Genomic DNA, 15865 nt, shown 5'->3' on the forward strand with positions numbered 1-15865 from the left:
CCCAACCTAAATGATTCTGTGATTCTGTGATCTGGTGCTACACAGCAGCTTCCCCAGAGCAGGATGTGCTCCTCCACAGAAACCCTCATAACAGGTAAAAGGCTGAGGGGGCTGCAAGATGTGCTACTAAACAGGCACATCTCCCAAAAAGTGAGAGGAAACACTTTCCTGCTATCTCCAGTAACTGTCCAGCTCCCAACATGTAGTGAAGCCAAGCCACCAGCACCTCATGTGAGAAGAGATCATCAATCCCAGGGCCCTTGTAGTTTCCATGTCAAACTGGCCTCTCTCCTCTCTCTTGTCACCACTCAGCAGAGGAGTGGCTTTGCCATGGCACCCAGTGCTGCAGAGGGTGACACACGGCAAGGTGGGGGCAGGAGCTGACTGTACCCGTTTGCCAGTTCAGAAATGCTCTGAGCTGGGACACAGCAGTGATAACAAACTAATTCCAGAGTGTCCCTGTGTAACTCAGTGTGCAGCTCACAGACAATCTGTTCTAGGCCTGCATTTCATGGCAATGAGATCAGCTGTTGGACTGCTGAGCAAAACCCTCTGCAGCGGTCACAACTCACCCAGGAAGTTTGGGAACAATTATGTGGGAGATGTTCTTTTGTAACTTGGCATTTCAAAGAGAGCCTTGTTCCAGCATCCTGACTCCTCAGAGGATCATGATGAGCAACTGTAAGTGCAGAAGTCAGCTCAAAGCACAGAAGAGGTCAGGAAGAAAGAGACCCAAGTCTCTGCAGGAGTCTGTGTTCCTTTTGACTTCTTCCCTCTAAAAATCCTAAGGAGCTTCTGTCCCAGTAGGGAAAGGGTGAGCAGTGCAACAAAGCTCTTCCTGGGAAGAATTCTAGGTTTTCAGAGTGGGAGTAATTCAGAAGGAGCAGGTGGTTGTATACAATTCTTCATCTTCATGCTTCTCCAACCTATCCCACACCACATCATCCTTCCAAAGGCTTCTGCTGCCATTTACAGCCTCAGCAGATGCACACAGAGCCACTGGCCAAGTCCAGGTCATGGTTTTCTGCTGACCCAACTGTTTGTATTCATCCATGCTGACTTTCTTCAGACAGGTTGGTGCTTACACTACAGTTGATCAGCTCATGCACTGCTGCTTCCTGATCAATGCCCACAAAAGGTACCCACAACCCTGGCAGTGGCAGGGAGGGGAAGGCAAAAGAAAAGCAGGGATGGCAAAGAATGTACAGTGTTATACAGATGGTTTATTCCAGACACAGGCTCTACACCTCTGCTCTGCTCTCCTAAGGGTGCAGATGCTATCTCAGATTCAGTGGTGCTGGGTGTTTTCCCAAATGCCATCTTGAGCTATGATTACTGACAATGCTTGTAGATCTTTTCTGACCCAGGGACTGGAATGGAATGAACATCTTTAGAGCAAAAAGTGTCTTATTAAGGCACTTAAAGACCTTCTTGGTAGCAAAAGGGACTTAATTCAAATCAGAAACCCCTAGCTATCAAGTAAGCAGATGAAGTGAAACTCATTTAAAGCTAAAACACAGCACACAGCTAAAGCTGAAAGGATCAACCACCAAAATTTCTTCTCTTTCTTGAAGACATTTCAAGCTGATCCTTGCAGCAGAATCACTACCAGATTTCCTTTCAGAAGCTGAAATTCTTGACAATCTTACCAGCTGGTTATGTATTTCTGGCTGTGCAGGACTGGATGCAACCTCAATCCTGATAAGACACTACCCAGCTTCTGCACATCACACCATACCAGCATGGGGGACAAAATGGCAAAATGAAGGGTTGGCAGCAGCTTGCTGCCTTTGCTTACAATATCAGAGCTAAGGAGGTGAGACCTCAGGCTCTCAGTGAACACCAAACCCTCCCTCTGGGTACAGCCAGGCACCTGAAGGACACCAGCAAGGCTTTAAGAGTAGAAAGGAAACAGGTACTTACAATCTGCTTCTGTTTTAGTGGTTTCACAGAAAAACTGCCATCAACGTGCTAGCAGGAAAAAAAAGACATTAAAGCATGAAATAGCTGCAGTGTACAAATCAGAATGGGCTCATTTCAGAGCTGGTGTCTGCTAGCTAAGGGGACAGTGGGGTGTGTATCAGCCTGGATGGCAGCAGTCCCTCCCAGCACAGTTAGTGGAACAGGGTATTGGGGAGCTACTGCTCTGCTCCAGAGCAGAGCCAGGTGGGCTTGGCTCAAGTTAAACCTGGCTGAAGTGGGTCAGAGCCCACACAAAACTCCCCTGGCACACTGGATGCTTTCAGGATGCAAGCAGTCCAGCTGGGTACAGACACTTTCAGCCAGTCCAGCAAGACTTGGGGGGAATATTTGTTTACACCCTAACACCAAATGACAGAGCCACTCGAGGGCAGAGCCCTGACAGAGCAAGGGGCTGCCATGAGGCTGAGAACAAGGTTTGTCCACTGGATGGAGTCAGAAACAAGTCCCATGTGCTCCACATCCTCAGAGCTGTGAGCCTTTCATTTGCTCAGTGGCAGCAGGCACAGCTGGAACAATCCTGTGCATGCCTGGTGCCAGAATTAGTGATGGGAGTAGTGTGCCAGTTCTACTTTCCCCATCATCCACTAAACTGAAAGAAACCAACTCCCCTGCCACAGCCTAGAGAGCAGCAAAGGAGACTCAGGGGATGCTCCAGCAGGTCCTGGGAACAGCTGCAGGCCTGCAGGAGGAGTCTCAGAAGGAAGGGACAACATCACACCCCAGACAAAACAGCCCTGTTTTCAGGCAAAAAAGTTTCTGCCTTTGGAGCAGCTGCAAGGTCAGACTACACACAGGATCAAGATTATTCCTCTGATCTTAAAGATACATACAAATAGCAAGTTACCAAGTCCTGCTGGTCTGTTTTTCCTCTGAACAAGCTCTGGGGATCAGCAGTGCTCATTTATCAAGGACCTCCCCTGGATTTATGGACCTACACTTCAAAAGCTGCAATTACTTTAAGGATGGGGAATATATTTTAACCAAACGGGGAGGATGAAGAACTCAACATGTACTTTGCCTTGTGACTTTTTATTAAAAGGGAGATTTTAATCTTGTTTTAAGCATTCAGTGGAAGATGAGAGATAAGAAGTGGCTGAAGTATGACTGAAGGATTCCAGTGCTGTTTTTTTACATCAGCCAGAGGAAACTACAATAACATCCCTGCCCTGGTCCTAGGGGTGCTGCAGCTGACTCCATCTCATTTCTGACAGATGCTCAATTGCCAGGCCTACAAAGCCAGTGCTCAGAGCAGCCTTTCTAAGAGAGAAAACTCATTTCCTTCACAGATCATGTCCAACAAAAAAAGCAACCTAGAACACTGAGAGCATCTCCCAGCCATATGCTTCCTTAGGACTGACTGTGCTTGCCATGCCCTCTGACTCAGCCTGTCACCATCCCCATTACCCACCTCAGAGGAACAGATTTAGGACCTGGCAGGGACCAGGCACACTGAGATACACAAGTCAGCCACCTGCCAGCTGGGAAATGAGGAATTTCCAACAGCACAGCACTGATGCTGCTCCACTCTACATTCCCAGCTCTGCTCCAGCAGCTCTTGCCTCACCTCAGCATGTCAGTGCAAGTATCACCTGCCCAAAAAAATGTGTCTGCAGTGTTACCACTACCAGACACAACAGGGTTAGGTCCAGTTATGGATATTGCAACTGTTTTCAGGGTCCAGTTACCAAGGGAAGAGTTTGTTATCAAAGCTTGTGCACACAGCTTGGCCTTACCATGTAGGCAGGGGTCAGCTACATCAAACACCCCACTCAAAAGCAGTGAACTCAGCTTTTACACAGGATATACTCCAATCCTTGGTCCTGAGTGTAAACTCAGGCCTAACAATAGTGCAACAGGGTCTGGACACAGCAGACCCAGTTCTGCAAAACTTGTGAAGCCCTGTTAAACTGTATGGTAGCAGCCATGGCCAACACCTTCCCCCTCCATGTGAGCACAGGAAACACCCCTGCCATTCCCTGAGTGACCAGCTCAGGTACAAATGATAATTACAGGCTGCACAGGAGCTGCTGCAAATGATTGCTTGTACTACAGCAGCAGCCAGGAAGCCCAGGCACAGGCCAGGACTCTGCTGTGCCAAGTGTTATATAAATACAAACTAATGACCCATGGAAATGTTTACATACACAAGAACAGGGACAGAGGGATGAAAAAAACCCTCATTTACCTTTTCAAATGCAGCCAGAAGAACATGGGCATGACCAGTGACCTCAACCACCACTGCAAAAAGAGAAAGGGCAAAACTGGTTAAACCTCTCAAGCAGTACCAGCATAAAGGTATGCTGAGCTGAATTTTAGTCCACTTACAATTTCTGAGCTTCCATCTGTTCTATTTTAACCTCCTGCATTTAGAACTTCTCTTATCTTGTCATCAGGTGGGTTCAGAACAAAGCAAGAACAATACCCTGCTGAGCCCTACACAACCATGCTTTCATTGTCCTGGGTGCTCCAAGATCCCACTTTGTTAGCAGAGCTTGGAAAGGGACAGTAAAACAAAGCACTCAGTGGGATTCTCCTGTCCCCTGAAATTCCTGGGCTTAATTACCTGAATTTATCACAGATCTATCTGGTTTAACAGCAATTGGCAGTACTTCCAGCCCTGTTACTTATCATTTTATTTCAGTCTGGTCAGATATGCTTATAAAACATTTATTTCTCATACCAACTTCAGACACTGAAACATCTCTGTCCAGCTTTCCCCAAAGACAAGCATTTCCCCTCTTCCAAACTTGAGGGTGCCTTTTTAATTCCACAGCAATGGGAAGGGGCTGTCAGAGGTTTCAGTACTGCATTCCTGGCTACTTCAGCAAATAGAGAGGAGGCAAGGCACAATCCCAGCCTCTCTCACTCTGACTCTGAGGTTCTGTTCAGCTCCAGCTGGTTGGATCCTTTTCCTGAATCCTGTTCAGACTCCTCATATGGAAGTGGGAGACAGAGCTTGTGAAGGAGTCACAGAGGGAAGGAAGGCATGGAAGCTCTCATGCTGCCTGGAGTGATGAGGGCTGTGCTCAGCACAAGCAGGAGAGCTCTGCCTGGAAGGGGCAGCTCAAGGAAGCAACTCCTGCTCTGTCTAAAAGGGAAAGGAGCTCCACAGCTTCCTTTGAGCTCCCAGAACAGCAGGGACAACAGAGGAACAATTCCCTGGACTGTGCACTCAGGCCATGTTTGGAAACAGCTGTATGGAGAGAGGGGAGATTTGCCTGCAGATTTGCTGGGTAATTGAGGTTGGTCAAGGCAATTTGGGTGGAATCAGGAACACAACACAATGCAGAAAAGGGGGTTAAAACTGGGAATTCATCTGCTTGCTGCCCTCACTGCCAGCCAAGAGCAAGACTGCTCTGTGTCTCAGAGTAAGCAAAATTCAGGTCCCTTCCCTCAGTGTGAATGGCCAAGGAAGAGGTCACAGCTCAGAATGGTGAGATCTGCTCTGTGCAGCACCTTTCCTTCCTGTTCTGTGCCCCTCCCTGGGAACAATCCCACTGGCAGGGCTGTCACTGCAAGCCATGGCAGAGTTCAGTCCAAACCAGCATCTCCCTGACTGCTATTTTAATTTACCATTCAACCTTATTCAACAGCTGTCATTTTCCAGGTGCTCCAAACACACCACGCCAGCTCCTTCCAGTCCCATCAGTTAAAAAAAGAACCAAAATACACAATTTCCTCAAATCTTGCTCAAATGTCACACATTTTTGTGCTGATATTCTTTCCAGGAGGGGATTTAAAAGCAGTTGGTTTTCTAGGTTATTAAAATAGATGGGAGTAGATGATTGGCTAAGGCTGGGCATGGTATGTGCATAAATGTATGCTTCCCATACTGCCTCCTGTTCTATTTTTGATCCTTCTAGACATGCCCAACATTAGAGAGTATAAACACCTTGCCAGAAGTTCCATAAACAGAGGAAGCTGTTTTATATTTAGGGTCAAGAAATACACATATATGTCGATTTTACTAACGGTGCCTGAAATCACTAAAAATAGATGCACTTTGGAAGTAATTTCCTTTATGTTGCACTGTGCTTTGTTAGTCACACTTTAAATTGGCTTATTCAGTTCTATTTCTGTCTGCTTGGAAGACTGTAAAACAATGTAATGAGTTTTTGAGCTTTTTCACATTTACAACATAAGAAACTGAGCAAGTGACTGACCCGAACAATGTGACCAACAATGGATTTTTCTTTTCTTTTCTAATTATCTTAAAGTTTGTACAAAATGTTACAGAAGTGAAATGCTGGTCCTCCTGTCCATAAAAGCCCCCAATCTCAAAGAAAATGTGACTTCCTTGTGCCCTGTTCATTGCTGACACTCCAGATGAGCCCAAAAGCACACATCCCCTAAGGGAAATACCATGTATGGTGAATAATAATCTAAAAATAACAGTCTAAATATTCACTGGACTACCCTCTCCAAAAGAGCAGTGTGCTTTAAAAAAGAATCATCAATTAATCATAATTTCAAATTATGATTAGTTATTAATTATTTTTAAACTTTAATCAATAATTATTTCTCCTGAAAGGTTATGCTCTTTTATTATAACCATTCAACATCCTCAGAAAAAGCATAATTTCAACTGCTGAATGAAGCTGCATTTGGCTGAAGAGTGACCTGAGTACTTTAAAGCCATTTCCTTTTCCCTGCCCATTTCCAGGTTTTTAGGAAGACAAGTGACCCCTCCAAGAGGGAGAAAAGACCAGCTCCACCCTCCTTGACCCCTAAACTGCAAAAGCAAAACCCAACAAGCAAGGATGCCATTTGCTCTAATTTGTGTGCCTGGCACTGGTGGCAGAGCCAGGAGCTCTCCTAAACACTACTCCAACACTAAATACCTGGCCATTTTTCCTGTAAAACAATGAAGGCTATTTTTAAAAGTATGGTTTTTATGTGGTTAGCTTGGCCCTTTTAATAAAGGGAAGTTACGGTGAACTCCTGAAGTATTTTTCTTCTGGAAAGGCTCCCCAAGGAAGCCAGTCCTGAAAGGGGTCACATAAGCTCAGAGAGAGCCAGGAGAAGACCATGGGAACAGAACATCAACTCTTACCATCCCCTTCATCCACCACTGCTCTGATGACCACAGGGAACACGCCACGGTCCAAGTCAAAGTTCAGCTGAGGAAAAGAAATGAGCTGAGGTTACACAATTCACAGCAAACCTGCCTGAAGACAACACAGCAAACCTGCCTGAGATCATGTCAGCTCAGTGAGGGATCCTTCTGACATACCCCCAGCTCCTGGTCTCAAAAGGACACAACAGAGCAGGAGTGTGGCCACAGCTCCCTTCACAGAGAGCATCAGGCACAACTTTCCCAGGATTTGTCCTGGGGAAGGCAGTGAGAAAACTCAGAGAAGAAGAAAAACAATTCTTATCTCTACTTGCTGCATCTGTTCTTCAGCACATGCAGAATGTGTTATGAAGACTGTTTGCCAAAGAAAGATTTCTTAATTGGACACTGGTGATGGTTGTTTAGATTGAGTGACCACTTAGGTCAAAGCTGTGTCGTGACTGTCTGTAAGGGTCACGGGTTTTCTTCAGTATAGTTTGATATAGTGGAGTATGTAGTGTAATATAGCATAGTATAGCTTAATAAAGCTTTTCTTCAGCCTTCTGAAATCATGGAGTCAGAGCACATTACTCCCTAGATGGGGATCATCCTACATCAATACAGGAGGATTTAAAATTCCAGGCACCAACTTTAAAAGGGAGTCAACTCCAACATACACACACTGACGTGGCACTAAACACCAGCAAAGCAAGGCAAAGGACCTCACTTGGAATTCCAAATAGTATTTAATTCTCATTAATTCATGGATTCTAAAAGTCTTCTGAGTGATTTGTAGTAGGACAAGTTTCTCAAAATATATCCAGTGCCACAATTTTGCCTCCATACAACAGGATACATTGGCCTCAGCACAGCAGCACATTGTGCTCCCAACACCATCAAGAGACCCTGGCTCTGCTATGAAGTTCCTGAAGACATAAGAGAAAAATCTGCAAAATTTCAAGCTCACACAACACTTTAAGGAAATACAGGACTGATTTTCATCTCTTGGCATGTCATGAAATGCAGGTCCTTAAGTTTCTAATTGGTGAGAGTGAAAATTTGAGCGCAAAGGAAACAGTCTCAGTTTCTCCCTTTGCCCTACACTTCATTAAAGCACATCAAAAGCTCTGTGTCATCTTAGAAATACAAGGAAAAGGCAACCTTACAAACACTGTCCTAAGCCAGGAAAGGAAGTGGCTCAGAGACTGGATTTCTGTTGTTTTTGTTAATTACCAACTTGGGTGGTTTTGTCTCATCTCTTGCCAAGACTGAAAAAAAATGTCATTTCACCCTGATGCTCCAGGTAATCTGTTTTCAGTTTCTCTATGAAAACTGAGACCCAATTCCAGGTGCTGCAGCAGTTCAGACAGTGTTTTGGGGTTTCCATCACTTTGCCACAGCCCCAACATCATCTGCAGCCTGATTTGCTCCAGTTCCTCAAAAGAGAAACCATTTGAAGGGAAAGTCACATCACAGAACTGAGGTTGCTTCACCATATAAATTCCAGTGCTCTTGAACAGAAGGCACCACTTCACATTCATTTTTAGGGCCCTGAACACAACTCACTCAACAATAGCCATACTCTGTAATTTCCAAGCAAATCAGTAAATGAAGAAGATAAAATAAACTTTTATAAAGCTTTTCACAGAACAACCCAACATAACATCAGTCTCCCTTCTTCCCCAGCCAAGATCTACGTCATATCCGAGTATTACACTAAGCAAAAATATGAAATAAATCTGGGGGTTTTGAACAACACCAGTAACAAAGCTGGAAAGAAATCTGAAATGTCAATTGCACACAGCTAAGACACTGCCAGCTGTCTCAGATAAAAGTGCTGCATTTTGGTGGCCAGTTGGGAAGATTTAGGACAAGGAGCAATATGTAACACAGAGCTGACATGGGAGGGGAAACTCTTTGGAATCACAGTGCTTGTTCCACATTTTTTCCAGCTCCCAGTAACACCAATGTAAAAAGAGGAAACAGAGGATGCAGCAGAACAACCAAAGAGAGCTGGAAACTCATTTTTCTTTTAAGCTGTCAAAGGAATATGACTTTAGTACTTGAGTTAAAACCTTGCTGACAGGAACAAAAGTAAAAATTAAGCTTCTCAATTCTTTTAGAAGAAAGGGAACTGAGCTCTCTCAGACAACAGAAGGGATTGAAAAGCAGCTCTTCCAGGCTTTTGTAGGCTGAACTTGTGAAATCATCTATTGGCAGAGAAGCCAAGACATCAGGAGACCAGACTCTGCAGGCTCTTGGTAACCACCACAGCATTTGTTAAGGCACGGGACTGATTATAGCTGTAACTGTAACTTCAGGACAATAGCTATTCAATCTTTCAAATACATGAAAGATTACTTTTTTTTCTTTTTTTTCCCTTTTTTTCTTTTTTTTTTTTAATAGGTAAAGTTATCTACCAAGGTTCACATACACAATACACTTGCACAGGCTTGGGTCAGGAAATGAGCACCATTATCAGTGTGCACTTCCTGGGAGAGGAACAAATATATTAGCAATAGCTACAGAACAACTATTCTGCCTTTGAAACATCTTACCACAATTCTGCACAGAGCAGGTGGAAGACCAAGGCTTTCCTTCCCTATGCCATGTGCAGGGGAAGCCTCTGGGTGAAAGTTTTAAAGCTCAGAAATGAGAGGCTTACTGCCCATGTTGGAATTTTGCAGATACCAAAGATACCAAAATTAACAGGACTTCACAAGTCTTAGTATGCAGAAAAGCCACAAACCTTAATTAAAACCAAGCCCTGGTCTGTTTGCAGTTATGGGTTAAATTATGAAGAGGAAAACGTTCCCTTATTCAGCATTGATGCACCAGTGTAAATCTGCCCCAGAAGGAGAATATCCCTTCACAACACTGTACTGATACAGACAATAGTGCAGGATGTGGTCCTTCAACAGAACAGGACTCTTGCAGAGCAGTGGTCTCCACACTATTCATCCCATCAGTAATGTGTTTTGAGTACACATTCCCAAGATATGTGTGCTTATCATCTGTGGGTTATGTACATGTAGTTCTGAAGTCCTTGCCACACCCCAATGAATTTTATTGCCTGCACCTCACTTTGGAGACCACTGTTCTAGAGGCCCACCCAAAAACCCCCAAAATCTTGCAACTGAAACCCACAAAAACAGAGATCACGACAGACATTTGTTCCCACAAGCTCTTTGGATGGCAGAGAGAGGAAGGACAAGGAAAGCAGGTTTTCCAGGAAAAGCTCCAGTGGCAATCTCTGCAGCCTCCCTCCTAAATCAGCTGATCACTGATATCAAAAGTCACTTCTCTGGATTTCCTCCCAGTTGGCCTGATCTGCCTGCCAAGTTCCCATACTGCTCCTCTCAGGGCAGTACCCACAAAACACACTGGAGGAGCTGGGAGAAAGTGTCCCCCAGCCATAGTGGGGGACAGCACTAAACAGAGCCCAGTGCTTTGGGACAACAGGGTGTGGAAAGAAGGGGACACTGAGAAAACACTTACCTCATCATCCTTCCACTCTGAGAAATCAATCTTGAAGGAAGGCAGGGAGAATTGCTGGCTTACCCCTCTCTTGTAGTGAACTGTCTCAGACTGCAGAGAGGGATTCTTTGTGCTGTATCTGAGGGAAGGGGAAAAGAAAACTCAGTGTGACCAAGGACTGCTCCCTGTGCGGCTCTGGCTCACTCCCGCCCGTCGGCCTCTCAGGAATCACAAGTGGCAGCTCTAAGGGCAGAGCTGGCAGGGGCTGGCAGCCATTCAGTGGGGACACAAAGAGGGGAGGGAAAGGTCAAAGCAAGAAGGTGAGCACAGGAAAGAGAAAGCAGCGCAGACAGGCAAGGTCTGATCGTGTCCATACTGACCTGCCTGGGTGCTGAGTACAGGGGGTGCAGCAGCTTGGCAAAGGCCTGCTCCCTAAATCCATGGCCTAGCTTTAAGCTGGCTTGAAGCCCAGCACAGTCCTGATTTCTGCAGGAAACCCAGGAAGAACAAGCTATGACCTAACACTGGGAACAAGAACCTAACACTGGGAACAGACAGCCCAGCATGGTGCTGAAAGCTCTCCTGTGCCTCCGTGGGACAGCTCCACCGTGGGAAATGCTGCTTGGCTTCCACCATCCTGCTAAGCCTTCAATCCACTCCTCACTCCCTCCTGTGCTTCCCCAGGGGTGATGCAGGGCTACCAACAGCACCTGAGAGACATCAACCATCCTCCAACCCAGCCACCCAGAGGAGAGTCACAATTCTTCCACTGTCTCAAAGCTTGTCACTGAAAGACCTGCACTGCCAGGCTGGAATAACATCTGGAATGGGACCACAGCTGCCATCCACCATCTTCTGCACCCTGAGCCCACCTGGTGCTGTCCTCCCCAGGAGACATTTCCCTGCCCACTCCCCCTTTCTGGAGGGTGATGTCTTGAGCTGGATGTGCACAGGCTCTCCCAGTTCTGGCACAGGAGATGAGGCAGTGAACCCCAAAGCAGGGTGGGAACAGCTGAAGCTGCCTTTCCCACCAAAGCCTTTCTTGTCAAATGACCAACTGTGTGCTCAGAGCACACTGACAAAACTGGAGAGAAGGTGAGAGATCCCCTGCCCAAGAGACACTGCAGCAACATCCTCCCTCAGCACAGTGACAAGACAGGCTCCAGCCCCACAAGAAAATCCTCTGCCTTTCTCTGGAAAGCTCCAACAGTTCCTGCGCCCTCTGAGGATCCAGAAGGTCAAGTGTCACAAGATCCAAGTTAAATGCTGGAAGGTTGTGACAAAGGGCAGGTTCACCATGTGCACTCTGCTCTTCCTGCCAAGGCAGGTGCATTAAGTTATTTATGACAATACCCTCAGAGCCCATCCTGTACTGTGCTGAAATTGTGCTGCTTTACTAGAAGGTCTCACTCCATCCTTTGCATTTCAAGCATGGTGTGGGGGAGATCAGAGTGACAGGTCTTTTATATGTGAATTACAGAGCGAGCAATTGAGTGAAGTTTTATTTACTGAGTTGTCAAGCACAATGAATAGAGCAAGCCTGTATCTAGCTCCTTTTGTGGTGCTCTCAAAGCTTCCCAGCTCTGCAGAGAGGCACAATTCTCCCTCCACAGCTGGGAAAGCAGGAGATGGAAGAGTGACTTATCTAAGGTGACAGCAAGTCAGGAACTTACTGGAAATAAAGTGCAGAGGAGAGAGTGGAGGTGGGAAAGGGGTGTAAACATGATGCTGCTGAGTGCCAGGAATGCTGGAGGACCTGCATTTACAGCACCAGAAACCCAAACTAGGCTGCAACAGAAAAACAAATAACACTCTTCCAAGGAGGACAGGGCAGAATAATACTCACATTGACTCGCTGCTCTCACCGTCCCTGGGAAAAGAAATAAACCAGGCACATAGATTTTCTGAGCTGAAGAGTAGGACAAAATTATTAAGGAGGCTTCCCCAAGTGAGCTTTATGCCTCAGACTGTGTGACTGCCTGGCCCCCACTGCCAAAACACATCAGACTTGGATCTGGACACCCAGATAACTCTGAGCACCTCCAGCCAGTGGCCTGGTGAATTCCCTGCAAGTCTGATGGCCCCTGACTGCCTCACAGAAATGGATCATCCTTTGGGATGCAAAGGTTCCAATGGGATGCAAAGGTTCTCTGCACAAGACAACACTCCCTGTGCTACACAGGAGGGAAACTAGACAAGCTGTTTCAAAGCAGATATCCTGCATATCAGGGTCTAAGGGGCCTCTACCCATCCCCTGCTCCTCTGCTTGGCATCTGCTCTATTCACAGTTATCTATTCCCTGCCTGTGCTGCTGGGGGCTCACAGCAAACAACAGCAGGGAAGCTCTGTAGAGCTGTGCAGATGTGTTACAGTAAAAAAGAACATGTATCAAAGAATAAAGGACAGCAGAGAAGCAACACGCTGCCTCTCTGCAGGAAGAATGAAAGCTGAATGTTTGAGCTGCTGTTGCTCAGACTGTACTGGGCCAGGCCTCCTCCAGAGGAGGACAAAACCACCTTGTGACCACTGGCAGCTCAGGACAGTGGAGAAGTGAGGGGGGTCTGTCCTATAAGGTCAGAAGCACACAGAAATCCTTGGTCACATTATTTTAACCCTGTTTGTTTGCTCAGGTACCCCTGACAGCATGAGAAACACAAGCAGCCTGAGGTACCCCACTGCTGGCTGCAGCAGCAGCCCCCAGCTCTGTCCTCAGGGTTCATGCAGCCCATCTCCATCCTGTGAGCTCTGTGAAACACCTTTACTCACAAAAAGCAAACTACACTCTGTACTGACTCCTTCTTCCCTCATGTCACACCCTCCAAAGCCAGCAGAGAACCAGCAGATGAGAGGCCTGTAACCATATCCCAGTGACTTCTGAGAGAACTGGAACAAACTAAAATTATTTCCCAGTCTCACTTTTCCTCTGTTAGCACCCACTGCCTGCACAGAGAAACTCAGTCTGTGGCACCTGCAGACCCTAAGCAGTTCCCTAGACAGAAGTGCCATGCTAGAGTTTGGCTAAGCAGAATTAAACTTCTGTTGCTACATGCTCACTGGGGTGTTTGCTCCTTCCCTCATCCCTGGCCTGTGCCTGGGGAAGTTCTCAGCAGGGCACCAGTCCCAGCTCCTGCAGATCTCTCCACTGCTGTGCTCCCACTCAGCTGTGCCTGGCACTGGGGCTGTCCTGGGCAGGCAAAGGGCAGCTCCTGTTCCTGCTCCCACTGGGACCCCTGCCTGAAAAAGCCACACAGGGATCCTTGCCAGGCTGCCTGACTTACCCAGAACACTGCCCAGACCCCATTCCTCAGGAAAAGCAGGATGCATGGAGCAATGTTGCCCTTAGGTAACACTTTTGACTAGAAATGGCTGAGGGAATCTGTGCTTTGAAGAGCCTGTAGACAAGAGTTCTCTTTCTTTAGCAGCAGCTAAATGTGTTTCATGGCAATCTGTAGTGAACCAAGGACCAGGAGAGCTCCAGAGGCTACTCAGGAAACAATCCAGAGGGTACTCAGGAAACAATTCTATCACTGCCACAGGCTGTGACTGCCTGGCAGGCTCCATGTCCTCTTACAGGTGATGAGGAAAGAGTCAGTCAAGCTCTGCTGGTGTTCATAGGGAACAGGAGGTGATGTTGAACAAGCATCCTCTGCTCCTCTCTCCCACCTGCTCATTTCCCTTTCATTTTGAGGAGGATCCTACAGGTCAGCTTTTGGGGAAGAGGGAAACTGAACAAATGTTTCAACTCTAAGTGACTTTTACTGATAATAGAAACACTATCAAACTACAGGAAGGCCATAGCCCTGGGTCTCAGAGTTAGACAAGATCCACCCCACAGAGGCTCCCACAAGGAGTCTGGAGGTTAACCAGGTGCTAAGGCATTGCAATCTCTGAGAGTCTTCTCCTTCCCTCCCTACTTCCTCCAGGACTGTTTCCACTCCAAGCCAGGCAAAGACAACCCCCTCCCCACGCAGCTGAAACCCCAGTGCCCACATTCCCCCCCAGCCCCTGCAGAGCTCTGCCTGCAGCTGCACCACCCTCCCAGCTCCAGCCAGGCTTCAGAACTCACACAACAGCTACACACAGAGCCACAAAGGCCACAACTCTTAAGACAGACAGAGGGTTTGTCTGCTTGTTGCAATCTATAGAATTTGCCTCTCCAGCCTGTGAACTCTGCACACTCCAGTGTTCCCTTGGGGCCTGGTGTGTGCCTGGATCAAAGCCACAAAGGCTTGTTCCTAGCAAAACCCAGCACTGCCTCTGATTTCTTCACACAGAAGAAACCTCTGCACAAAGAATTCATATTAATCACCATAGCCAAAAGCAGCAAGAGCACCTTTCAAAGGCCCTAAGCAGACAGAGGCTATTAAATAACCAAAGGGATAGCTGAGTGCCTCTGTCTCCTACGCAGGCTTGAATGAAAACAGCCGTGTGCTGATTTGGATTTCATTTTGGGACCCAACTCTTCCAACTTTCACACCAGGCAGAGCAGGGAATCATTGCAGGGTCATGTCTCCCATCAGCTCAGGAAACTGTGGGAGGAGGTTTGGGATGAGTGTAGTGGACATTGCAAAACAAACAAGGAAATGGGGTTTATTTTTTTAATAAATCCATTTGCACATCAGCAACACAAACAGCACAGCCCCAGAAAGGGCAAGGATTGCAGAGCTAGACTGACCTATTTTCATTCTGTTTTCTCTTTATACTGAGAAAATAGAACTTGGGAACAGCACTGGGATATGGGAGAGAATCTTTTGTGTCCAAAAAGGAAGATCTTTTTCATAAGAATGGGCTGCAAGGCTCCAAGCTCTCACGTCATATTTATCATGAGCTCCTGATCTGCCTGGATTGCTCATGCTTTCAGAACTGGCTCTTTTAAGTGCTTCCAGCTTCAGGCTTGGTTTGACTTCTTCCCCTGAGGAAAGAACTGCTGCTGTCATGTTTGAACTGCACAATCCTTCCTGCTAGTCAGCAGGACACCTACAGCTGGAACAGTCCCAGGGGCCCTCCCAGGAGAAGGCTAATGGTGTGCACATCCAGGATTCTGCCACACAAGGCAGGGATGCACTCATAAAAAGAGAATACAAATATCCCTGCAGCCTGCTCCAAAAACACACTTGTCTCCCAAACCAGGGTATCTAAGGTACAAACACATGAAGCAGTTACTGCAGGAGGAGGCAGGCTACAACTGGAGTCTTTTAACTATTCTCTGTGAGCTGCTGCCAGCCCCACCATGGAAATGCAATGCAGAGTACCCTCTCCTTTATCTGGAGGAAAATTACATTATAGGCAACCACAGTGAGCAGCTGAGGCACAGCTCACACATCTCCATGTTTCTCCTGATTTCCAAAACTA

General features: G+C 46.8%; 1 protein-coding gene across 5 annotated transcripts in view; it reads right to left on the minus strand.

Moving 5' to 3' along the window:
- Nucleotides 1-15865, minus strand: part of MGRN1 (mahogunin ring finger 1) — a 50406-nt gene that overhangs the window by 13419 nt on the left and 21122 nt on the right. For all 5 annotated transcript variants that reach the window (XM_054644060.2, XM_054644062.2, XM_054644061.2 and 2 more), the window contains exons 5-8: nt 10535-10652; nt 7037-7103; nt 4169-4221; nt 1924-1971 (exon numbers count right to left, since the gene is read on the minus strand). In XM_054644060.2, coding sequence (XP_054500035.2) covers nt 1924-1971; nt 4169-4221; nt 7037-7103; nt 10535-10652 — 286 coding nt within the window. The remainder of the gene's footprint in view (nt 1-1923; nt 1972-4168; nt 4222-7036; nt 7104-10534; nt 10653-15865) is intronic.

The sequence above is a fragment of the Agelaius phoeniceus genome, chromosome 16 (assembly GCF_051311805.1).
Source record: "Agelaius phoeniceus isolate bAgePho1 chromosome 16, bAgePho1.hap1, whole genome shotgun sequence".
Taxonomy (NCBI): Eukaryota; Metazoa; Chordata; class Aves; order Passeriformes; family Icteridae; genus Agelaius; species Agelaius phoeniceus.